Genomic DNA, 27,251 nt, shown 5'->3' on the forward strand with positions numbered 1-27,251 from the left:
TAGAATGACTTTTTTTGTGACTCTTAAGGCTTTCAACACATGGGGACACACACACACACACACACACACACACAACATTGAGGCTGTGGCTTCTGCAGATATATGATGCAATAAAGGGAAAGCTGCACATGAATTCAAACTGCTCTGTCTGCAGGAGAGGAGCTGAGAAATTTATTGACGCCAAGGCATTTAAATCAAAACACAATTAGGTTTTGTATGTATCTGTGCTACCACTGTTGGTGTACCAATATTGTCAGTTCCAGTGTTAAATCTGCTAATAAGAAATGCTACACTTTTACTGCAAAGTAAAATGCTGTTGTGATAGATTTGTGGTTCTGCCAGTACGATTCCGTAAATCAGCCGCAATAAAATTTATTATTTCAGTCGTTACTTGGGGGGAAAAAAACTGCAGTGGCGTTGACGTTGGCTCAGTCTTTGAGCATCTAGGTGTGAATATTTAAATGAGGGACCCAGGAAGCTTTTTAACACTCTTGTATTTACTAAACTTATTTAATTTTAATCAGTTGGATGATGGATGGATGAATGATTGGAAGACTTTTATCCACATGTAATAAAACAAACAAGTTGAGAAAGAAAGTCCAGAAAGGAAGGATTAGGAATCAGGAATTGGTTCTTTTCCACATTAAAGTCCGTACAGTCGAGGTGGGGTTCAGACCCGCCTCTCATTAATTGCATTCACCATTAACCAGAAGCAAATCCATACTCCAGCTTCCAGATTCCCTGTGGCTTTGATTTGGATAGCGGTGATACATTAGCTGTTTGAAGACATGGATCCCTCTGCATAACGACATGCTCCCTGCCCCGTATGTGAGCTCATCCCATGGCACCATGCATCCGTAATGTCAGGCAGGATCAATGTTGGCTCTATAGATAGACAGGGCAGTGATCTATGACATCCCCGGCAGCAGCCGGCACACGAGGAGGTCCTATTTTACACAGGGTCATATGGAACAGATCAAATTAAATTAAATTAATCAATCACTCTTGGTTTATGGTGTGTGTGTTTGTGTGTGTGTGTGTGTGTGTGTGTGTGTGTGTGTGTGTGTGTGTGTGTGTGTGTGTGTGTGTGTGTGTGTGTGTGTGTGTGTGTGAGTGTGAGTGTGTGAGACCTTGGCTGAAAGGATGCCTGGCCACGTGCATTACAGGAAGTGTGTCTTCATATTAGTATGTCCGGCGGTCTGCTGTCCTCTGTGCGGTATCGATTGGTTGCATTAGGGAGTCTGCGGGTCAGCACTTCTGAAACATGGAGGAAGAAGAAGAAGAGAGGGATGAAGGATGGAGGAGAGGAAGAGCGAAGGAATTACCAGAGGGGACGGGAAAAAGGGACGAGGGAGCATCAACAAGAAGATGGAAGGAGTGAAAAGGACGGTTAGAATGTTCGAGAAAAGTTGCAGTGTTGGTGTTGCGTTAATCACATGACCACAAGCCCCGCCCCTGCCCCGCCCCCAGTCTGTGGTATTGATCTAATGCGTTCCGGCTGGTTAAAGATGACCTATTCTTTTCACCCCCGTGCCCTTTATGATTGTGTACACTACATTAATAGTTATTTTTACTCAGTGGCTCATAGATTACCATCAATATTACATGAATAACATTAAACGCCATCCTCGACTTTGATGTTTACTTAATGAAGTTGTGCAATAAACTTTATTGATCAAAGCAGAATGATTTTCACGCTCCACAGCCCGACTTTGTGGTGTGAACTTCTCATCCAGTTGGCTTCACCCGTCAAGGCGTTCCAGGCCTCAGATGACCTTCATGACCTTTGCGTTTCAGTATTATTGTAGATTTGCTTTGGTATTCGTCCCTGTCTCGTTTCTCCAGCTCGGTGTCTGATGCCGGACTCGGGCCGAAATGTTTCGTTCTAAATAATTCACACTCTTAAAAGCAAATCCCAACAGCTTGTTGTCTGAAGTTGAGCTAAGTGGCACCATAATCCACCAGGCCTTCTGTGGATTCCTCTTTTGTTTTTCTGTGGTTTGTGCGCTCTGGTGAAAACCCTGTTGTGTCAACATGTGGTTTATGGATGCATCATGATTATAAAAGACCGGGTTAATTTATGACCCGTGACGTTCGTCGCCCATAAGTGACGGCAGCAGCAGCGTCGTCTAACAAAAGATGGAATGGAGTCCCAGCAGCTCAGAATTTAGGCCCTCTCTACAGTTTCCATGGCAACACCATCACTTTGTCCTGGGTGTGGAAGGTTCTGGTGATCAAGTACAGATGACAGTGACATGAATGTGCTTTCATATTAATTTTTGAGAGGGTATGGAGAGAGAACAGGTCGGCCTGTGGCTGTGGGTTTTCTTTTGTGTTTCTGTTCTTCCATTGATGCTGACGTCCAAGGATGATGTGGCAAAAACAACATCCAATCAGCATAGCCCTGTCTTTCTATTGGTGCATTCACACCACATGGATCTGATCAGTGTGATAGATACGGCTGTCAAGATTGATCATGCTCTAAGATCTCTTTTACACCTTTGATGATTTTCCTGTCATGTTAAGTGGGGGCGGGGGGGTGGGGGGGGGTCATGATGCCAACCTGCGACCTGCCTCTGTGGCATCTGTGTGGAGAGACGAGTGCAGCACAGAAAACTGAGAAAAACAAAAGAAGAGGAAATGGGTCAATCAGAGTCAACGGGTGAATAGAGATGTGTGTGTGTGTGTGTGTGTGTGTGTGTGTGTGTGTGTGTGTGTGTGTGTGTGTGTGTGTGTGTGTGTGTGTGTGTGTGTGTGTGTGCGCGCGCCCCAGGAGGACTGCTTTCTTTTAGACGGGGGCTCTCAGGATGGATTTGTCAGAGGCCAGAGGGAGTGCTGTGCACCATTAGGATCAAGGTTGCTATTTCAAGATGCTACCTGCTGACAGATGTACTCCACTCACAGTTTTGATGCCCCCGCTACCTGAGTCTGTTAAAAAAAAAAAAAAAAGGTAGAGAAGGCCTGAGCCGCTGCTGAGTTACCAGGATGGGACCTATTTCCAAAATCTGACCTGTTCTTTTAATGTATTTCTCCTTTAATGACAACAATAGCGTTTATTCCATTTGTATTCATTTATGCAAGGTCTGCTTTGTCCCATCATAATACGTGAATGCTAATATGGAGGGCAGTGTGTGTATGTGTGTGTGTGTGTATGTGTGTGTGTATGTGTCTTTAATCAACTGCAAATACTGTATATATATATATGTATAAATCGTCAAAGGCACGTGCACGACTGTTTAAAGCCCTTTTGTGTCTCACGTAAGTCCAAGATAGACGTAACTGAATGCCAATAGAATGCGTGTATGGTATGACATGACTGCCTACCAAAAATCTGCGATGAGGTGAGGTCGCGAGCGTTGATTCGCAAAGGCGCACTGTATACTGTACCTTTAAAATATTTATAAAATTTTTATTAAACCATGTTCCACTGCACTGTTAATTCTCCACTTATGATTTCTTATTTGAAGAGATTTAATCATTGACGCAAACATTAAAAAGCACTTTAGTCTTGACTACAGTGCAGCTGGACGTGTGTGTATATGCTTTATACTGTAGATATGCAAAAACTGTTCATAAATGATAGATAAGGACTTACCAGTCGCGTTGTTATAGTATGCTGTCATTATAGTCAGGCTAATCTAATTAACATATGAGACATGTAATTAGAATGCAGAGTTTTTCTGCATTTTGTTTTGCTCATTAAAATACTGAAAAAGCATCAATTGAATAGATGCTTTCAGGAAACCTCTGTTGTTTCCCTGGGGTATCACAAAATAGTACAAAACTGTTTTTAAATAGATAAAAGATATGATATTTTAGTCATTGATTAACCTAAAGTTAATTTATCCAATCCCTCTATAGGAATTTTTAGGGGGCAAGACATGAACCATAGTAATCGGACTGGCTGCAGTACCCTTTATGGCCAGCAGTAGCGCTGAAGTAGCGCTGATGCGCTCGTCTGAAAAACCAGTCAATGACGGCGTGCGTCCTGCAGAGAGCAGTGTTTCACCACGGACCATCTTACAGAGCGCTTGCTTCCTGTTCTCACCTCTTTTTCTCTTCATCTTAAATAAATATACGTATATTATATGTCGAAACATACCTTTTGCATAAATTTCATACGGTTTCTTTTATAACTTTTATAACTAAGATAAAGGATGTTTAAAAAAATCAAACTCAAACATTTGACAAGCATTTGACAAGCACAGCTTCATAAATCAAATTGACCTTTGTGAACCTTTGCGAACAAAAAAAAAAAATTCAGCAGTTGTCCCGGGACGTACAACTATGAATCTAAATAAAGAAACACAGGAATTCCATTTTTGGGTGAAATATGTGTATTTCATTTGTAGATGTTTGTACCGCTGTTCCTTCTCTGACTTACTGGGAAATGCCAGAAATTTAATGAACTGAAATGGACATTCCGCTCAAGACTCCCAGGTGTCCCACTGACAGGCGAAGTGACAGTGGGATCAGTGAGGTAGGTCTCACCATTCCTCACTGAAATAATTTCCACATCGTGCCATCCTTGCTGTGGCTGGTTTAAGTCTGAGTTTTGCTATCAAAGCCAAAACATCAGCAAGTTCCCTTAAGAAATTAATGCATGAAAGATGTTTTTACTGGGCGCAGTCTTTTTGGACAACCGGTACAAAATGTTCTGATGTGCTCTTAGTGCTCTTGTTGATGAAACAGAAAAAAAAAAGGGAGATATGAACTCCTCGGCACATCTCCTCGTGTTTATGAGGCTTAGCCGGGGATATTTCATTAGGAATGAGGGAGGGGGCTGAGAGAGGAGCAGCGGGGGATGACTGATCAGTCAGGTGATAGGGATTTTGTCATCCATGGGTCATTACTTTTTCCTGTAGCGTTCCAGAGAGCTGTACTCTGCTGATTTCATTTCTGTTTTATCTTTTTCTGTCTTTCTGTTCCATCTTTTGAATAAACTGAATGTAGATCTGTTGCCTGCCTGGAGCCACTTGTATTGATCTTGAAGGTTAGCATGGCTCCAAAGAATACCTGGGGGTCTCGTACGGCGAGGCGCCCTCAGACAATATATTCGCGGTTTGTTTTCGGTGGAAGCTCCCCGAGAGCCTCTGTGACGCCGCCAGCAGATTAACTGTCCACATATCCCAGCATCCCTTGCTTATTTCTCCTGCTTGTTTTCTTTTAATAAAGCTGCCTGGCCTCCCTGAAGCAGGCTGGTAGAGACAGCGCGGCGAGAGACCGGCAAGGGAGACGTGTGGAGAAGGTCAAAGGGGAGGTCGCAGGCGTCACTCGCCCCCGCTGTCCGATGCATCGACTTTTGACGTGACAGCTCGGTGACGTTGTCGCTTTGATTTTGTCTCCCGTGAGTAAGGAGTCGTACTCCTGTCAGCTGGAGAAACATGGATGCATGTGGGTCAGTCATATAAATACACACAAAAATACTCAGCCGGCAACGGTTCCTTCCCTCAAAAGGAAAATAGTACTCTGATATTTTATTCGTATCGTCCTTTTTTTTCCCCCCGAGACATGCAGGTGGACGTATTAAATGCACCCAACCTGGCGCACCAGGCTCCGCCCCTCTGTTACAGCAACTCAGTCGTTATAGCCGCTGATGGTTTAACCCTAATGGTGACCCATAAATAAAGCACTGACCAATGGAAAGAATTGATTTCCAGAGATTTATGTTTGCACCCGGCCTCTGCTGCGCTGCTGTAGATCACTTGTTCTGATAATTGTCGCCCTTTGTCTTTTTTTTTTTCTTCTTTCCATCACTTGGCTTCTGATTTTGACACCCTGAACCATCTCGCCTTCGGAACGCATTTTGGCCTCCCATTTGCTTTTTCCATGATTTACCTTTCTCTTATTTGTCCTCTCACCTGTCCCTTAGTAGCCTTATTGCTCTCTCACTCCAAGTTTGATGTTTTACTTGTCCAGGAAACACACAGTAATGCCGAAAATCCTAACTTTATTAGTTTTTGTGATGTGAATTTCTTTTAGCATGAATCTCTTTTGGATTTTGTGTCAACATGACTATCTTGTGATTTGCTTTTTGTGAATAAAAGTGTTTTTAAAAATCAAAAAATATCTCTCTCCCTCCTTCTCTCTCTCTCTTTTTCTCTCTCAACCATATAGAGTTGACCGGCTTCGATTGACTTTCTGGAATTTTTCTGTGCGAGTGACTCAGGTAACAGATCGGTATCTTCACTGGGCGTTACGCTTCTGTTCATGTGGCTGAAGTCATGCCAACATTTGAATCCATTTGGACCCAAACTTTTTCGTGGTTCTTCGACATTTTATTGCTGGGATGCTAAGCGCTACATTGATCTGTTTCTGTCTGATCTCCATGTTCCAAAGATCCCAACATTTCCTGTAATCCCTTCCTATTACTCACTTACACGGTTAATCCAACTGCTCGGCTACATATGGGCAGCCTCGCTCCAGATTTGCACATTTTTATGGCAGATGTTGCTTCCATTTGGATGTGTGTGTGTGTGCGCTCTTCTGTTCATGCATATGCGCCTCTCCGTCCTGCTGTGGGCATCTGAGTGCTCCCGAGTTTATTAATGCTGTTCACTTCCTCCCGTCTGCTCGCCTCCAACCGCCTCGCTGCTCGCCTCTCCTGTCCAACATTCCACACACTCCGCTGGAATTAAGGGAGAGGCCTGTGGCAAGGCAGGGAACGAGCTCAGGAATGTCTCTGTTATCACAGTGGGAGAGGATGGAGGGAGGAAGGGAACAGGAGGTCAGGCCAGAGGGCCCCCAGCGCCGGTAGGCCGGCTGGAGCTCCCCGTAGGCTCTCAGTGGTTCAGAGGTGCGTGCCTCCTGCCCAATCAGTACGTGCAGGAATCTAATTTTAGCGCCGCTGCTTTTTAAATCAATATCTGTACTCCTATCAGTGGCAGTGTCACGTAGATTATCTCACAGCCTTCACAGATGTCACACCAGGTTGGCTGTGCTCTCAGTCCACAGTGTGTGCTGCTGAGGACACCCTTTATCCACCCACTCAGAACCACACACTGACTTGTATGGTGCTTGTGAACCCCCCCAGACTGTGTGCAAGCAGATGCACACCACTGAGGTGAGTGAACCCGAACAGAGGTTTTCATGCCTATTTCTTGCAGGCAGTGGTTTTATTTAGAGGTTTATGGTAATGGATTACATTCCTGCTGGTCTTGTCTAAATGATTGGTCTTTTGGAGAAAGATGAAATGAGATGGATTTTAAGGGTGGATGTTTATTAACGAACCAAAGAATCTTGGCTCTAAACACGCACCACTAAAGGGCAACTGACATCGTTCTGCATGCTTTGAACTCTGCAAACTGAGTCTAATTTATTGTGTTGATGTTCAGGTTGTATTTTATGCTGACCTGGCAATAAATTAAGACATAAAAAAACCAATTGAGTGAAGAAGAAGACAGAAACTTCAGGTTGGTGATATGAAAACAAAAAGTATAAGATAAATCAGATATTTTTATAAGTTTTAGAAGTCCAGAAACTCTTTTAAACATAATTTTTGGTGTTATCTCAATGATTCGACGACTCACAGGAGAAAGATTTGGATTGAACGTCCTGTTTTGTTTTAAGCTCTTTCTGTTATGTTCCACCGGGTTTCTTGGAGGTGTGCTAGATTCCTTCTGCCCTCCAGTCATGCATGTGAGGCATTCCCCACTGGTTTTCTAAACCGTTACCACCCACTGCTCCCCAAATAGGTCCGGAAAGACATATTCCTTCAAATCTGATAATAAAACAGACAAAAATCAAACCGAAAATGTGTCGGACAGTTTGGATATAATGAACAGACTGTGGCACACAGGTTCTTTTAAATAGTGCCTGTGTGAACTTGCATCAAAAGGATTTCAGTGAGAAGTTTAATCTTTTTCAGGCATAACGTGTCGGCTATATAAAGACACCAAATTATTTTTATCCCTCTAAAGTTCCCGTTTTTGATCGGAGATGAGTCTGATCACAAAACGTATCGGTCGGATTTTAAAACGTGGATGAATAAATTGTGTTCTCATTGAGCTGTTAATGTCTGACAACAAAGACATTCTAAAATATCTACGTGTCAGTCCAGAACTGATGCAGCTCTGGTATAAAATCCTGTTGTTCTGTACAGGACGGTGTGATCTCTCCACAGGAGTGCAAACACTAACAGCACGATAACACAACTAATTACAGCCTTGCCTGCACAGCGTTGCCTCTGTTACACCCCGCCATTAAACACATGCATGTTGCACTTTCATCATTTAACACACATCAGCAGTCTCTTCTGTTTGACTCTTCAGAATAAGACGCTGAACACACGTCACCGCTCTCTCAGATTAAGGTTGGAAGGTCAAAGTTTACACACACAATATTCACATTTGCTCTTTTTAATTTTTTTTTTCATTAAAAAAAAAAAATTGAAAAGTTTACTCTTTCAGAAGAGTTGACTGAACATCAATGAGGAATAATTAAAAATACATGTTAGTCAGAGGAAATAAGAATCTGTGTGTGTTGTTTACCCCATGTCAGGTTGGTGGTAGTTCAGCTGGGGGGGTGGGCTGGGGTGACAAAGAGCAAACAAAGGCAGATAACATCCCTGTCCATAGCTCCTGCCGGTGGAACGGCTAAAACAAATACCACTTACCTGCTCTCTAATCTCCTGGATTTTTTTTTTGCCATCATGCAATTATCTGTAAATAATAAGAGAAAATCAGATGACATGTAATTAACAGCTTCATGTAAACCTTTAATAAATGCAGTGTCTGCAGCAGTGAGATGAAGGCCCAGGATATCCTGTCGCCATTACTTTGTCACTTTCGTCAACTTCGTCTACTTTTGGGTAAAAACAATTAAGAAAGGCAGTAGCACAAGTTCATGAATTAGTAGGACGTATGATGTAAAACAAGAAGGACTTTTCCAGTTCGTTAACGGAGGGTGAAATCCACAGCCCTGTTGTGTGGAACAGATTAGCACAGAGTTCATGCACAATGTGGAAAAAAGTTCATTGTGAACTAACAGAGATTATATTGCCCGAGTGAAGCGCACAGGAGTTGGTAACTCACCGTCAGCTGCACAGTATATGATTTTCAGTATTAGGGTGTGCTGCAGTGGAAAACATGTAATATCACTGACACGTCATGCTGCAGCGTTTTCCTGCTCGATAGGAAAGGAAAACAACCAATGTTCTCATTTCCTGGAAGTAGTATCAAGAGTCTAGCTTGAATCTTACCTCACAGAATAATTTTAGGATTGCGCCGTTCTGTAAGAGTAACACAAACATGCAACTACATTTTTTTTTACAGTTAAACTTTATTTAACATAGCTCTCGCTAACATTTCTCTCCTCCACCAGTGTTAATATTCCACCAGTGTTTTATTTCTACGGCTTCCTCTGCGTAGCTTTTACTACGACAATTCATCCTCTAATCCATTCCAGCTGTCGATGTTGCTAGGCAATAGGCGTGGCGCTTCGTGACGCACAGGACAGGAGGATTCTATGATTGTGGCCTCAGCGCTCTCCGGAGGCCCCGCCTTCCTTCGTGTACCTCCTCCTTCAGCAGTCGGGGGCAGTTTACGACTAGCACGTTGTTTACAGAGTATACCATCACCTCTGCTCTGTGACGTTCTCCTTTGTGTCCCTATCAGCTGTAAACCTTCATCTCTCTCTCTGGATTTGTTTGCCTGGCATGTAGTAAAGATCCGGATGTGCCCATTCATCTGTGATCTCACAGGAACTGTCTCTATACTGCAGGGTAGGGCACTTTAAATCCCTGCCCAGGGCCCGTCCTGGCCCAGCTCGGGCCCACAGTGCCCACTCAGAGCGGTGGCTTAGACCGGCTTTTTTAGTTCTGCTCCCTTTGTGCTGAGTTCATCAGACTGGTCCTTTGAGCAGCGAAACATCCCACTGCCTTGTGGCCCTTTTTTATCTTTTCAGGGCGACAAATGTGCTAAAACAGCACTCTGTAATCACTTGGAATTAGGGGCTGTTGTGTTGGGCATTAGCGGGTAGAATTGACCAGTGGGACGTTATAAAAATTATTCTGACAAGAGAACACCAAAGCTGATGAGTCTGGATCCTGGCATTGGACGGCGAGAGGATTAGTCATCCAACACACTGGCTGGGGCTTCTGCAGGGTCGGGTCCCATCGCATCTCGTCATGACCGGGCTCGAAGCGACCCCCGTGTCTCCATCAGCCTCGCTCTGGTTTGCCATCCTCCGCCACTCGGCTGTTCTCAATTCCCTCGGAAACAGCATCAACTTGCGTGGAGTCACCATTCCACGGAAGGCCAGATGATAATGACGGAGGACTGAACATATGTAACGTTACATATTTGCCTCATGACGAAGTTTGACAGAGTAGTGCTGTTCTCATTTCCTGGCTTTGTCATGTCATGACAAACTACCAAACTTTGCCTTCTCTTATTTATTCTCATACATGTTGTCTGACAATAAAAACAACAATAACCATCCGGTTAGATTTACGTCACAGAATCTAACCAGGGCGATTCAATCAATTTTAAGTTCTTGGCTGCTTTTGCCTGGTGCCTGCTTCCCTGGAAGCTCCTGCTGTTTCCACTTCTTTGCCCGATGAGACTTCATATGGTTGGAATTTAGCAGTAACAGGCAGTACCATGGCAAGAGTCACTGAGGGAGGGGCTAACGCTGAGGTCACAGGACTTAAAACACTCCATGATTCGCTGGAAACACAATATATGGGATTTTAGCTCATTCCTCCTGTCTCATGTCAGTGGGTTGCTTTCTTCACTTAGCAGCTTTACCTTCTGCCCCTTTCTTCCCGTTATTTCCCAGCTCTCCTGCTCTCTTTGTTTCCCATGAAATGCTTCAGGTATTTCTCTTTCTTCTGTTGAAGTGGCATTTCCTTTTCTTTCCTACCCTGTTTAATCCCTCCACCCCTAATCTCTGCCTCATTTTCAGCCTCCTTGTTTCCACTTTCGTTTTTTTTTTTTAACCCTTGTAATCTTTCTCGGTTCTTTCCTTTCTCTTATCTTCTCCTTTCTCCCTTAATCACTCCTCTTCATCATTTTCCAGAGCACAGTTGACTCAGACTGTTGAGTGGCAGGCCTTTGTGCTATTAAGTTGTTGTGATTTTACAGTTACACCTTTGTTGAAACACTTGGGTGCTCTCATGTGGGATCTGGTCATCTGTAAGACGTCTAGGCAGTAATTGGCATTTGATTAACGAAGGAGGAGGAACGCGCCGCGATAGTGGAAGCTAAATGCCCATTACATAACTCATCTAAACAGATAAAGGAAAATGAGTCTCTGTACCAACTCTGCCAGCTGAAACTCTCCAATTCCCATTCCATAGTTGGAAGATAATGTTAGCTTGATGGTACAGGTACAGAATAAACTGTGACCTGGCTTAAGACATGCTCCTGATCAGCTTTTTGGAAGGCAGTGGTTTTTCCATCATGGAGAAATTGGTTGAGCTGCGTGCATGGGTTGGGAGGGCATTTAGCATCCCAGTAGTCGGACGCCTCTGACTTCTTTTGCGTGATTCGCAGATCCCTCCTAGTTAATGTGCAACTGATAATTCCTTACATGTGTGGTTCCATCAGCATGGCTCCTAAACCGTGACGACAACACGCTCGTTAATGTCGTGTTTACACTGGAAACAGTGGAAGTCATGTGGTGCAACTTCACAGGATTCCTTTACTTTTGGTCACCTCATAAAAGTTTAGCACAACTCGTGTTAAGCAGTTAGCGTGAATGAGTCAACGTGTGGTGGCAGTTCACACTAATGGCACACAAATGTTTGCCACTGTGGTTTGTGTGACGACAGCGCGAAAGGGGTGGTAAGGAATTCCATCCTGACTGAACACACACACACACACACACACGCACTTTCACATCCTTTGGGGCCAAGGTGACGCTTCTGCCGGCCTTTGTTTGTCTGTCTCAGAAGGTTATGATAGTATTTTGATTAAATCTATTGCAAAAGTAGGACAAAGCCCAAGGAGTAGTCCATTAGATTTTGGAAGAAGGGACTCTTACTCATTTCAGGGAGGGGTAGTTACAGGATTCATTCCTTCTGACCAGCTTGTAGAACATGTGCATCACCCAAGTTGAAATGAAATGCTAAATAAACAAAGGAACAACAAGCACCAACCAGTAACATTTGTATAGTTTCAAACCACTAAGTGGTGCAGCAAGGCATAGTTGTCATTATTGTCATAGTTGTCATAGTTGTGTATCCGTATGGACTGACTGGTATGAATGCATTTCAGAGAAGTTCAGGGCCTGTTAAACTGCCCCTGGCTTCAGGTGCAGAGTTGCACGCTTGGCCACGCTCCGTTGCATCCATCAGTGGTGCTACTGTAGATACGTTCGGACGGAAGTTACTGTTTAACCTCACAAAACTTGAACAGAACAACGCGCCGGTGCGTCCTTTCAGAGAAACTCTGAAATTATCGATTGAACCCGATGCTTGAAATGGGGGCGTGTTGAGTTTCAGGTTGAGAAATGTTGCTGCGCCACAGGACACCTGCAAAAATAAATCTTTATTATACCAGAGCGAGGCAGTCTGAGATTTGGTGCCTGTGTTCCCATTGTAAATCGTCTCTCTTCCTTGAAAATCAATTGCATGCCACTTAGCGTATGTGTCAAATGGCATTTTATTACCCGGTGCTAGCTGTCAGCGCTGTAACTTGAGCTGCAGCTGTTGGACTCGCTGGATAATAATTCTGTCTCAGTTTAAATGTAGCAGCTCTGGAGGTCCCGTGTCCATTGCTTATTTATGAAGCGGTACTTTCACACCATGCTCGGCCATTTACGCGCGAAGAATCAGGCCATGCTAACGCTTGAGCTTTCAGAGACTCCTTTCGATGCCTCGTGGCGAATAAGATACAAACTATTTCATGAAACCTTGACATTATGACTGTGTTCTAGTTCAACATGAGGGCTCCAGGATGTCTGTCCTGTGAGCATATCATATGAAGTCCATATTAGAAAACACAAAATAATCTCTTTTATCTATGTCCAAGTATTTGACCTAAAAATAAAACATTCTTTATTCTCTTTTTTTGTATTTGTGTGAAACTCCTGATAATGACGTGTCACCACAAATATGTTAAAAAACTATAACTATAAAGTTTAAAAGGTGGATTTTGGCTCACATCTCTATCGACTAGACAGCATCGAATTCATTCCCCTTATTAAATAGACGGTGGTTTACCTCTTCTCTATTCAATTTCTATTCTATTTGACTTCTTCTTTTCCTTTCGGCTTTTCCCTTCAGGGGTCGCCACAGCGAATCAATTGCCTCCATCTAACCCTGTCTTCTGTATCCTCTTCTCTCACACCAACTACCTTCATGTCCTCTTTCACTACATCCATAAACCTCCTCTTTGGTCTTCCTCTAGGCCTCCTGCCTGGCAGTTCAAAACTCATCCAATATATTCACTATCTCTCCTCTGGACATGTCCAAACCATCTCAGTCTGGCCTCTCTCACTTTATCTCCAAAACCTCTAACATGTGCTGTCCCTCTGATGTACTCATTCCTGATCCTATCCTTCCTGGTCACTCCCAGAGAGAACCTCAGCATCTTCATCTCTGCTACCTCCAGCTCTGTCTCCTGTCTTTTCTATTCTATTTGACTACAAGTATGAATCACAGACCAATATTTGGGTCCACAGCGATTCAGATGGGAACCTTTAATGTGTGTGTATGTTGTGTTTGTGCACCATTATTATAGCCTCAGTTGGATGCTTACTGTAAGAGCTGCAGACAGCTTAACTGCTGCTTTTATTACACCCCCACTTATTTTGTCCGAGGTGACAGAAGGAAGAGTAACGCTGCAGTGTAATTGCTGTATATTCCATGTGGCTCACTGACTTATGACTGATGATATCTCTCTGCCACTGGTTATGGATTGTTTTTGTTTTCCGAGTTTTACCATCCAATACCCAAACACTTCATTTTTTGCATGAGGTCTCGCAGAAATTCTATCGAGTTGTTAAAGTGGCTGACATTCACTACAGCATTGTAGTGGGATCGCATGGACACCAAAAACTCTGACTTGACTGGCATACAGATTTTTCAGCAGGACGAAGACGGCCATTATCGTCCTTTGGATTGTGCTTGCAGGGAACTAAAGCATTTCACATGAAGGGAAGTTCCTGTCAGCCATTCTGCTGTAATTCCACCTATTCCGTTATTCTTGTGGGCTAATGGAAAAATTTTTATTTGCTCAGAGTTTTCCATAATGGCCACAGTGGGCCGTAAGGGCCGACATGGGAACATTTCCACACCCCCAATACCGTACATACTATTGCCCACTCACAAGACACATGAGCACATTATTCTGAATGTGATGACTGTATGAGTATCCATCTATGAACAGCAGACAATTAGCAATCCAGGCTACATCCTGCACCTTCACATGACGACCAAAGACCAGGCAAGATTTTACATGTTTAGTTATAGTTTGAAAATTTCAGATTTTCCCCAATTAACAATAATTGTCTTTCCTCAGTGAAATTCTATGGATATGTTTTTCTGATTATGCATAGATTTTTTTGTTGTGTGTTGTGTGATGAATTACAACACACACTAACACTACACAAACATATTGTTTGTCTTTCCAAACAAACAGAACCGGGCAGCTACACAACCCTGCTTGATTTGGGTTTTGCACTGCATGTTGTTCTCGAGCAACAATGAAGGGAAAAAGCTGGCTGGCTTTTCATTATGAATTTATTGGCATAACACGCACACACACAAACACACACCACACAAACACATACACACTCGATAGAGCAGAATGCCTTGTGGACTGTACCTCGGGATTTGTGGTATTTTTAATTTACGGTCTCATTCTGTAACAAACAATGGGGTCGTCATGTGGATGGAAAAAAAAAAAGTAACGCCTTTTTTTTAAGTACCCGATTTATAATTCATTGGTTGTTTAAGTAGGCCTCCAACATGAAGGAGTCTAAGTTAAAATCATGATGTTTATGATATTTATTTATAAAAAATATAGAAGTGGGTGGAGTCAGGATTTCTAGAAATCCTGGTCCTTTCCTTCTTACCACTTGAGACCCTGTAGAGAAGCCGAGTGGAATTTAGCCACGGTCACTGCAGCACGGTGGCTCTAATGGGCCCAGCTAACCCTGTCTGAAAGGTTGGTTGATTACCTCTAGGAGGAAATGTCTTCAGAAGATTAAAAGCAGCCTGGTTGACTCTTAGAGCCTGACCCCATAAATAACTGCTCTGCAAGTTTTTTGAATCCATGGTTGGAACTCTGCTGACCTGAGTGGGGATCCAAATATCAGCACAGACAATACTCGCTCAAGCTGTCTCTTCTTCTGTGGTTGTGAGTGAGCTGACGGCAGGGAGCATTATCAACCGCAATAAAACATTCAAGTGCCACTTGAGTGTTAGGCTGAATTATATAACTATGAAATACGGTGACATATACTTTAATTCAATCAATCCATCAATCCATTATTTGTTTAGTTCAAATTCACAAATGACAATTTGCCTCTGAGGCTTTACAATCCGAACATCCTTTTGCATTAGATTCTCAAATTGGGGATGGAAAAAACTCTTATAAAACCCCAACTAGAAAAAAAGATGGCAGTCAAGGTCCCCAGAGGATCAACCTCACTAATGTTATATATAATTATTATTACGTTTAATGACAGTAATTCCAATCTTAAATGACAACAACTGGCAAAAAACAAAATCAGCTTCTACATGTTAATGAGATATAATATTGCCATCTTCTCAACATACGTACAGTCTTCTGCTCGTCTTCTTCTTCTGTTACCTGGAAATATTTTAGGACTGCCACCTGCTGGTCTGTCCCTTGCCTTTACTCCAGAATTTTTGTGGGATGTTTGAAAAGGCACAAATCACAAATATTTAACAAATAATTCTCCTGATTGTAGCTGTATGTGTGAATAATCAAAATCACTGAGTCTGCTTGAAAGGTTATCCCAGTAATTTACCAGAACTTATATGTGAAAGAGCCTTTTGACGTCCAAAACTTGTTTGAAGTCCATGTTTCTAGAAATCCCCAAACCTGATTTTTGTTTACTGTTTAAATCCCAAAGCCAGAACCATTTTGACGTACAACACGGGGGGTTAATTTGATAAATGCCTGCTAATCCTGCCATATGATACTAATCTGGTCACAAACATTTGGCCTTTTAAGTAGAAATATAGCATTTATGTAGTGATCAATATCAGATTATATTAAAATTCATTCCTTCACTTTGTGAATTTTTCTGAACATATTAATACTAAAAAATTAAAATTTCTTGCAGTGTGTATTTTTGGCATACCGCTAACACTTTTTTCCTCACCTTAGACAAGACTAATTGAAACGTGTGTGTGTGTGTGTGTGTGTGTGTGTGTGTGTGTGTGTGTATGTATATATATATATATATATATATATATATATATATATATATATATATATATAGAGGGTGTGAGGCGGGGGAAACTCTGAACAAAGACAAACATGCACACACTCTCATACCTACGGTCAATTTGGAACGGCCAGTCAACCTGAAGCGCATTTTTTCTGGAGATGGGAGGAAGCCGGAGAACCCGGAGAGAACCCACGCAGACACGGGAAGAACACCACACAGAGCTGGACGCAAACCTGGAACAGCTTTGTTGTGTGGCGACAGCGTTACCCACTGCACCACCGTGCCACCGATTTTTTATATATATTTATGTATATATATTTATATATATCCATGTAAAACTGCCTGATCGAGGTAAAACTGCCTTTTAACAGGCAGAAACCTCTATCAGCTCCACAACTCAAAGGTGGGCAAGTAAGATAAAATAGGAAAACAACAGCTTTAACAATTAATACAGTTACCTTACTGAAATAAATATCATCATATCTGCTGGTTTTAGAATTTTTGTAATATTGTCATACAGTATGCCCTCTTTCCTCGCGGTTAATGCGTTCCAGGAATCACACTCGAATAAGGAATGCCGCAATATAGCAACAAACTATTTATTTTATTATTTACGGTAATCTAAACGTATACGAACCCTCCCCATACTAATATTAAACCACCCTATATCTCCTTTTCTCACACTCTTATCGACTGTTTAAAGCACTTTTGTGTGTCACGTAAGTCCGAATGTAACGTAGCGCACTTCCTGTTGCCGTCAGCCAATAGAATGTGCGTACGGTATCACATGACTGCCTACCAAAACTCCATGATGAGGTGAAGTCGCGAGCGTTGATGCACGAATGCGCGAGGGTGCACTGTACTTTGAAAATATCATACTTATTTTTTTGTCTGAGCTGTCAGTGTAGTTTATCAGATTTACAATAATGTGAGTAAGATTGATTGTGAATTTAAGTTGGTTCCTTGTCAGCAGAGGGTTTTTATTAGTGTGTTAAAACAAAGAGCCTTGGTCCTGCTGGCCTGCCCTAAGTCAACAGGGCATGGGAGGAATCGCACAGCCTCTCGCAGACTCCTAATTTGGGACAGATGAAAATATGGAAGCAACATCTGCACTGGAGCTGTGGCTAATGCATAGCAAATGCTCCCTGTCAGACCTCACATCCATCTTCCTTTAACGTGTTTTCGTGTTTGCTTATGCGAATGCCTCTATCCGCATGAACAGCCAGGTTCACTTTTTTTTTTTTAGGATGCGCACATTATGCCGTTTCACTCTACATTAGCCATTTCGCTGCAGGAAAGGCTTGGTTGAATGAACCCTGTGATGTGCTCAAACCGATTGAAGGGCCGCTTGTTGGCCTTTGTTTTCCATGTGCCTGCTCTTCCATAAGCGCACCTGAGCTTTGAAGCTAGCCGTTTCTCGGCTTGTGTATGCGTGTGTGTCTTTTGTGAGAAAGAGGAGAGGGAGGAAAAGAGGGAGTTGGGATACGATCACAGAGGACAAAGATAGCTTTGATCATATTGGAGTGTCACTAATGTCTTGCACCTCACTGTCAGAACATCTGAGGTACCAACAAAGGTGTGGATTAGACTGAGAGTTGAGCAGGAGAGGAGAAGCTACAATTTGCTTTCAGTTCTAAAGGTGATTAACAATAATTTCTAGCTCGTTCGTGTAATTTTAATACAACACCTGAGGGACCATGTTAAACATACTGCTGTCTGCACTATTTGATCCTGAGAGGCGATTGAGGAGCTTCAGAAGGAGCGAACGACTTGCATCGATGCTAGTATGTACCGTCTTTGAGATGTGTTTATAGTGTGGTGAAGTGAAAACTGTATGTTTCAGTGAATGTCTTCTTCAAAAAACATTCTTGATTTACTCGTGTAGCTGCTGGTTTTAGAATCATCTGTCTTCGTCCTTGTTCTTTCTGTGGATCTGTTCGATAATGTCAGGTGGGAATTAACCCCTCAGACCACCTATGCTGCCTCCCTCCACACAAGGAGGAGGTAATTACTGGATGAACTAGACTGAGGGAACCAGATTGCTCAGTTTGTTTAGAAAAGATGGGATGAGGAGATTCGACGTGCGTTTGTGCACAAAAGTCAAATATGAAGTCACGGCGGCCGTCGAAAACTTTCACAATGTCACACGTCTTCATCGTGCCTTTTCTGGTAGCTTTGTAAATATTTCTTGCATTGTTTTCTGGAAACAGAAGCAAACCGTGAAACAATACAAGCTGAGATTGTATCCTGTGGGTGGGGTCTGGTTTAGGAAGTCATAAGAACTTAACTGAATGGCTTTGTGGTTTCCTGTGAGGGGATTTATCAGCTACAAACACTGCCAATTCCTCTGTTCTGAGAAGTGCTGTCTGGTTTATAGCCTGACTGTGTAATCTACCATATCTACACCAAAACTACCTACACAAACACAAAGAAGAGAGATGGTCTAGGGTCATTTCCTATGTGACTAACTTCTTAAAAATTCGGATAAAATGTTGGTATTTTGCTCTCAGGGCTGGGTTTATGTGGCGGATTTTTTTCATTATGTCTCTTTACGTTTAAAATACAACACTATAAATTCAAGATTTTTCAAAGAATTACTTTTGCCATCGTGTAGTACAAACACAACATTAACCATCAACACGGTGAAAGTGAGCATTCAGCATCAGGGACAGAGGCGTCGCTTCTCCATAGTAGATCCCGGACTGTTTGATCACACGGGATGGGAGGGGTGGACACTTTTTCGCGCGGGAAAAGATTGTGCATAAACTAAGAGATAAATAAAAGATAATAATAGACTATAACTTAAGAGTGATCTGTAGGAAAGGAAAAGTTTTAATTACATAAAGTTGTTGCGGGGATTGAGCAATACCCCCCCTTTTTTTTAAAGTGTGTCCCCCCTCGGTGCGTACAATGGTCCGCTCCGCACAGACGCGACACGGCCGTTGCTCCCAGAGCCGAGAGCAGGGAGAGGTTCGCCCAGCCTGCCGGAGCGGAAACACCGTCGGAGTGATGCCTACTCTCCCTAACTTTTCATTCAGGGGCTAGCCACGAAACGTCAGAGCAAAGGTGGCCTTATTTGCTTTTTTTTTCTCCCCCCAACTCCAGTTTCTCCCATGACTCGATACCCGCTCGGACTAAGGCAAAGCGAACCAAGCAACGAAGATAAGATAATGAACTTTGGACTTTTCGTGACATGTTTGCCGTCGTCCTGGATAAAATAAAATAACAACGCAGCCCGGCGTGGCGGCAGCTGGGCGAAAATCCACCCGGATAGCGCAATCACCCGACTCATTACCGCATTGAACTCACATACTACTTATAACGTGACACTTTTGAAACGGAATAGGAGAGTAAAATGTCCTCCAAAGCTTCAAATAAGGTGGGTACCAGGTCGAATAATAGTGCTGAGGTGTTGTGGCTCCACGCACCGCAGTGGGGATGATAACCTGGAATGCTAACAATGGCTGGGGAAGGGAAAAGTGTGGAGTTGTTCTGTGGCTGTAACTTTGTGGAGTAACTTTATTAGCAGTAGTAACAAACAAGCTTTTTGTGTGTGTGTGTGTGGTGGTGTTTTTGGAGTTCCTGTATTTTCTGTAGCTAGCAGCTCTTGTTTGCATCGCAGTAGGTTCGAATCCCTTTGAGACACCCAGCTGTGGGCTCACCTGTTGATGCCAGATTCCCGGTTTATCTGTGGGACAGGAAAGGCCAGCAGAGGAAGTGTTGGCTTTGCCTCTGAGGAAGACTGATGCCATATTTTATTTTATTTTTGCATAGAGAAGAATAAAGTAGACCAAAAACGGTTTTAATTGTGGTTTAAATTCGTTTTATATGGTTTTTTTTTAATGTTTGTAGAACTGTAAATATTGGAAAAGAATTACACGTGATTCTTATAATTAACTTATTTCACTGACTAAGTGTGCACTAATTAAACGATTCATAATTGTTGGACCCTCATAACTCCCTGAAGGTCAGCTTGGAGAAGTTCACTCATTGATGTTTGCCTCCAAATCCAAAACTCCAATACAACCGGATGAATAGCTGTCAATTCCTTCACATTTCAAGTTTAATATAATTGGATTGATTGATATATTGAGTCTGTGTAAATATACGGATATTTTTGGCATCTATCAGTAAGTTGACCTCAGTGTTTGCTCACATTCACTATTGGACTTAATGTGAGAACTAAAAACAGCATTTAAAAGACACAATCCTCAAAGTAGACTTGAATATTTGAAGTGTATCTACCAGGCAAGATGAGGTCTTGTTTCTTTTTTTCACTTTTTGCTTTGACAAGTGAAGAATGTGCTGTGTTTTTCAAACAGAGTGAGTGATATTCAGGTTTGGTCGGTTCTTCCAGTTTGGCGAAACCACTTCCATCATGTCAGCTGGTGACGTTATGCAGGCCATAGTCACACCTTGACATTAGGTTACTACTGTAGTATGTTTGTATTTGGTAATGAGCCAAGTGTTTCCTGAACCTGGTCATTGATAATTACACTCTTCAGTTTTGTATTACTCCCGATTGTATTCGAAGTCGGGATGTGCTTTATTACAATCATCATGATTACAACATGTCGACGGTTCAAACGCTGTTGTTTGCTTTGAATTGAAAACAAAAGTGCACAAACTGAATAACGCTGTTGTGAGTAGAGCTGTGACAACAACCGTGCCACCGCATCTTGCGATCATGTGATGTCTACCTCAGGGTTAATCCCATTACTGTCATAATTCCTATTTTTCATGCGTTGTCTATTTTTTTTTACGACTACTATTGAATGCAAATTGTGTGTTTGGGTTATGTGTGTAGCGGGACCTTATTTTAGCCTGGAAGGTCATCTTGTTTGCTCCATCGCAGAATTTGTCTAGCCAGAAAAACGTCAGCGGCTGGTAATTGACGGATGTTAACATGCTGTTTATCATCTGAAGTCTCAGATGATAAACAGCACGTTTATCATCTGATGAACGTGCTGTTAGAGGCAAACATCCACATTCCTGTGGATGTTTGTCTCTAATGATCTATTTTAAATTTTTTTGGCGAGTGTAGTATTGTTAGAATAACCTGCAACTGTTTTTTCTTCTTACTATGTGGAGTAAGAGGAGGGTGTTCAGCTGTCATACTGCAGACATTTATTTTTAATTTCGGTGTTAACTATTGATTTAAACAAAGCATCTTCTGTTAAAGTCTTGCCTTGAGGTCTAACTTCAGACATTTCTTACAATTTTATTTTGCTGCGTAATATGCAGGCATGAACTCCCACCTGGTGGTTGAGAAACTACCATAGCATCGGTATTAGTCAGTCTCCATGTAATGTGACGGTTAATGATAAACACCAATGAAATGTTGCCTTGCTGCCTTTCAGGAAGAGTGACATTCGAGACAACTTTCCACCCAAATATGTAATCTTACCTGTGGAGTCGCTTGATAGTCCTACACAAAAGACAAATTAATAATGCGTTTTAAAATCTGGGTGTAATTCAGCCTAATCCAGGCCTGTGTTCAGCAGCTAAAATCAAAAATATCATCAAGCCAACAAAAAAATCACTGCAATGAGTACTGGCCTAATTTTTTTTGCATTTGGCCTTCAGCTAATCTTACTTATTACTTTTTTTTAACAACTTAAGAAGAGGAAACATAATAAGCAGTCCCTCCAGCCTTTACACTTGTGTTTAAAATAAAAAACAGACAAATAAGTGGAAAATAAATTTGGATGAAGGAGTTTTATTAATTAGTGTTTCACAGCCTGCCTAGAATAGCCTCTATTTTGCTTTGATGATTGCACATCTCCATTAACATCAGTGAAGGAGGGAAATGCAATTACAGGACCAAGTGCCAGGGAGAGGAAAAGAGTGGCTGCTTTTGTTCAGTCTCAGGCTCCTTGTCCTTTAGGGAGGATCAGGGCTGATGTGGCAAGTGATAGACAGTGTATGGAACAGCTAAAGTCCAGCAAATGTTCCGAGTTACGCCGACAGGTCAGTTGAATTTATCTAGCCATTTGTTACACGCTTCAAAGAAGTGTCACATATCTGCATTTTCACACAATAAAGGTACTCTTGCTAGCTTCATCCATCAGTGTGAAGAAACACGTGAACTGTCTTCGACACAATCAAGATCATTTCTGGAACCATGTGTGAATGCAGCCTGCATCACTGTAGCAGCTACCAGCTAACGTTGTGAGGAAAGATAAGTTGAGGGGCACAGTGTACTCAAGTAGTCTGTCCAGTTGTAACCTCACTGTGTACCGAAAATAGTACATGAACACAGTTACTCATTTTATCTAGTCTTTAAGTCCTAGCAGGTTGGGAGTGGAGCAGTTGCCAGTATCCCATGCCTTGTTTTTCCACAACTGTGACTGACCAGGATTCAAACAAATTGTAATTGATGCAATCAAACACATTCAAAGATGAGATTCATAGCACATGCAGATTAGGTTAAATTTAGTCCTGATTGTGTCTCAGAAGATAGAGGCCCGCTTTCAGTTGTTGCTACAATAGAGAAGGAGGACACAAGTGGACGATGACCATCAAGGTGAGCCCCTTGTTATGAGTATCACCTCCTGTCAGAGTCCAGATAAAATCATTGAGAGAAAGCAGCTGTTTGTTTTGCTTCGGTGCCAGGGGTCTCTGGAGTGCAGCGGTTATCAAGGACATCTGACCTGCTTATCCTTTCATCCCTAGAGGAAAATCCAGGGCAGATACTCACAGCAGGAGGCAGGTGGGTAAGCACAGAGAGGGAAAGCGAAGGAAAACAGAAACGGCCCTCTGAGGGAGGAGGGGTTACTGGAGGGATGAAATGAAGAAAGGAAGGAGTGGGAGGGAGAGATACACCGGCTATAATCTTAGTCACATGGTGGATCTTGAAAGGACTGTCTTGTAATCACAGCACTGGGGCTCTCGGGATTTTTCTTGGTATAAAACACACTATGAAATACACAATTTTGAATTTTCCCAGATGAGTGGGGATCGGTGAAGGGAACGAGCGCTGGTCCGCTCGTAAACACGTTTGTCACGTGAGTGGCTGCGCTCTGATATTGACCTTAGAGAGTCCCTCAGGGAGAACAGACCGGAATTTATACCTTTTACCCCCCACTTGCTGATGTTCTGAATAGAGATGGATGGATGGAAATGTTTGGAGTCTTAGTTTGCTATTCCTTAACAAATAGCCATCCAAGAAAGCCAATGCTTTCTAAGCTGGCCTCTGCATCCTGTCTTGTATGAAAGGGCTCTGCATAGTTTTTACATTGCCTCTGCAGACAGAAGGGGATTTTGCGCAGGGTGTCGTGTGTGTGTGTGTGTGTGTGTGTGTGTGTGTGTGTGTGTGTGTGTGTGTGTGTGTGTGTGTGTGTGTGTGTGTGTGTGTGTGTGTGTGTGTGTGTGTGTGTGTGTGTGTGACCTAGGAATGACAATACAAGAAGGATGGACAAGCAGGAGAGGGAGTGCATGTGGTAGTCATGGCTCAGCTGGTTAGAGAGGAGAGGAACAGATTCGTCCCAAGGCTTGTTGCCCTACATGCTTTAACTCAAACACACATTCACAATGTGCTGTGTGTTCATTTGCTTATCTTTCCACAGTGTTGGGAGGAGAGCAGTGTCTTTTCTCTCTGGGAAACGGTGTCATCAGCTTGTGGGAGATGCTGTCCGCTATCTCCCCTGATGTAAAGCGTCATCATCACCGTCATTTTTTTTTTTCCATATCTCAGCCTCAGCCTTTTTCATGCGCAAGTTGGGATTTAATCCTAAATCAATCATTTTATTGATTATAGAAATGTCTTACCTGGAGAATATAGATATGTTATAAATCATATTGTTGTTCATTTATTGAAGTTTTAATAATGTTTCACCAAGTTAAAAATAAATCTATGGCACATATAGATGAAGTGTCAAATATAGATGAAAAATGACAAAAATCACCATGTTAGATGTCTTTGATTATCCATTAATTTTGAATGTGTTTAGTCAGTAAATATCATTGGTGAAGTTGCCTTCCATCTTATTTCTCCTGTTCTCAGCTGGATGGTAACCAGAAGTAGCTTTAAGTTCAGGCTGGGCTTCCAGTCGGGATTTGTTTGCAGACTAACTAAAACGGTTGAACCTGAAAGCAGCTATGCTAAAATGTTATTTTAGGGGTTCGGTGGTTATATTACTGATAATATCTTCCAACACCCTTTAAATTCTCTTTAACTCTCTGAAATATGGATTTGGGATGTTGGAAACAAAAATGCAGCTCTGTCGGTGTGCAGTAAGGACTGACAGTTCTGGGCTTGCGCTAGCCATTCGCCACTTCGCCATAGGCGAAGTAAATTCCAGATTGGCTACAAGGTTTTCAGACTGTGTAGCCACAGTGGCGTTCTTATTTTTATGGAAAAAAGGCTAAAAATTATATCTTTTTTGCCGCTATTTCCGCATGCCGACGGAAATAGCCGAAGTGACCCGAATGCTCCCGATCATTAAATATGCACTCGGGTCATGACCTCCTCTCGTCCAATGAAAAACAAAAATATTGTTTTTTTACAAGCTGAACCCGCGAATTGGTGTAAGACAAGGCGAGGACGATCGATCAAAAGAATCCAGTGTTTTATAGTAGAGTTTGTGGTAAAGTCCTCATTCATGAACAAATGCTGAATGCTGAGAGGGGGGAGGAGTGGAGACAGACTGATCAGAAGGTCAGTGAAAGATATTATCAATACTTGTCTTAGACTTTTGATCCCTGTGACCGGCAGGAATAACCAGTAAAACTTACAAGTAAATATTGAGTAATATTTTGTATGACTGTATCTTCACATAGTGAATGCAAGTATTCAATTGTTGAATCTCAAATTTATTCCTGCATAAAGTAGGACAGAAATAAAGATAGTTCAGCTTGAACTGTTGACTTTAGTGTATTTTGTAGGTAAAGTGAACAGAAGATTTTGCCCTCAGAATGCACCAGAATGCAGGAAAACAACCTCATTTTCTAAAAAATTTCCCAGGGGAGGCCCCCCGGATCCCCCCCAATGACCCCCACAACGAGCATCTGTCGTTCGCACGCTGCACCACTGTCTTGGACACAGAATGTGGCTTTTTGTGGCTTGCTCGATTCTTTTACACTGAGCCACAGTGGCTTAGTCATACTACCTCCTAGTGCAAGCCCAGCAGTTGATGCATGAAGAATTTCTTTATATCCAGAGTCTGTGCCAGTTTGCAGGTATTTCACACTGAGATGCTGCTGCTATGGCTCCAGTCACTTTTCACACTATGAACAAGAGCTTCCTAAGACGCTACAGTCCTATAACAGGTGATCAAAAGAAACCTTGATTTATGGCTGTGTAATCTGCTGATCCACTCAGCTACCAGCCCAGATTCGATTGATTTATGTGGGCCTACTTGCTAACTGCACTGTACAGCTGTAAACAAAGCTTGCTTGTTATTTGATGATCCTCCAATGGAAAGGACTTGGATGAGGGTGGCGTGAACACGTTTCCCTCATCCCTCTAATGAATGAAGTTCACTTTGTTTTCTGAATTGCAAAATGATAAAGCCTCACTCTAAATTCAAATCACTGCTCGTTGAGATGACTTCATTACATCCGTCGGAGATTGTCTGCTCCTTCTTTTGAAACATTGCTGAGGAATTCTTTTATCAGATGTCGTTAAAAGTCATTTGTGTATGATCTTTCAGTGGTTGAACGTTACGTTAAAGAATGCATGCACCTCCTCCCTATCGGTCCTCTCTAGGGAGAGAACAGTGATTATGTTGCCAGTTAAGTGCTGGGAAAATGACCGCTCCAACAGTAACTCATTAATTCAGTATAGATTTTTTTCCCTACAACATACCCATTGTAGCCAAGTTCTCAGAAGGCTTGGGAATGCCATTGAGTGGGCTTGGCCTCTTGTTTTATGGGACCATGTGACTCCGCAGACAAGTTGTGGTTCACATTTACATCCTTTCAGATTGTTGTGCAAAAAGTTTTCTTTTTTAACTCAACCAAATTTGCTGACTGCCTGAGCTAAATTTATTCCTTAACATTCAAATGATCCTGCTCTTGTCATTGGAATACTTTTTACATCTGACCCAGCTGGCTGTGGCAAACCCTTTACAGAGTGTTTCCCTCTGTAAAGAAGAGGAAGGCAAACAGACCCGCTATTTAAATCACCGCTCTGTGCAATGCATGTGTTTTACTGTACTCAAGAGGTACAGGGAGGGTCAAGGCCGTAGCAGGTAGCATCATTTTAAGACCCCAACATAGTTAATGTATCTTAGTCATACTGTACGTTGTTTATTTAATACAGATTCTGTAATTCTTCAGAAGTCTTTCGGGTAAATTAGTTGATTAAACTTCAGAGATGTCAGGGTAATCTGACTGATTATTCAGGATTTGATAACTGGCAAATTAGGTCAGCAGGAGATTCGTGGTGTTGGTAATTCTGTGCATTTTGCTGCCTTGCTTTCAGTGCAACCTCTGAGGTGCTTTTAATCCTAAAACACTCAAGTAACATTGGAAAAGTGATTTCTCAACATCTTCAGCTAAGAACTTTTCATGACATATCTATGGACTGTCATCGTCATCTACATAGACGACATCTCACCATACTTGAGGATTGACTGACCAGCAAGCTTTCCATGCACCTTTATGTATTTTTGTAAGAGCTTCTTTACCTTCAGGTGCAATTGCAGTAAGATAAATATCCTGGTTTGCTTTTTGGTGAATGCAAACTAAAAGTTTATTTTTTTTAGTTGACTTTGTATTTCCTTTGCAGAGCATATCACCATCACATACCTTGTTTCTTCCTCTCTCCAGCTCTAAGCACATTTTTGCACGTCTTGTTAATGGTGATGGTATCCTGTTTTAACTTAGAAGTAAATGAACAGAAGTCATACTGTTTTTGTTTTTCTCGGGATGAGCTTTTG

The 27,251-nt window shown here is 42.3% G+C and overlaps 1 protein-coding gene across 9 annotated transcripts in view; it reads left to right on the forward strand.

Moving 5' to 3' along the window:
- tjp1a (tight junction protein 1a) overlaps positions 1-27,251 on the forward strand; it is a 67,439-nt gene that overhangs the window by 12,816 nt on the left and 27,372 nt on the right. The window contains exon 1 of one of the 9 annotated variants that reach the window (XM_068314535.1): positions 19,338-19,747. The exons of the other annotated variants lie outside the window; for them this stretch is intronic. Coding sequence (XP_068170636.1) covers positions 19,724-19,747 — 24 coding nt within the window. The 5' untranslated portion in view covers positions 19,338-19,723. Of the gene's footprint in view, positions 1-19,337; positions 19,748-27,251 lie in introns of those variants that run through there. 9 annotated transcript variants of the gene reach the window in all.

The sequence above is a fragment of the Antennarius striatus genome, chromosome 1 (genome assembly GCF_040054535.1).
Source record: "Antennarius striatus isolate MH-2024 chromosome 1, ASM4005453v1, whole genome shotgun sequence".
NCBI lineage: Eukaryota > Metazoa > Chordata > Actinopteri > Lophiiformes > Antennariidae > Antennarius > Antennarius striatus.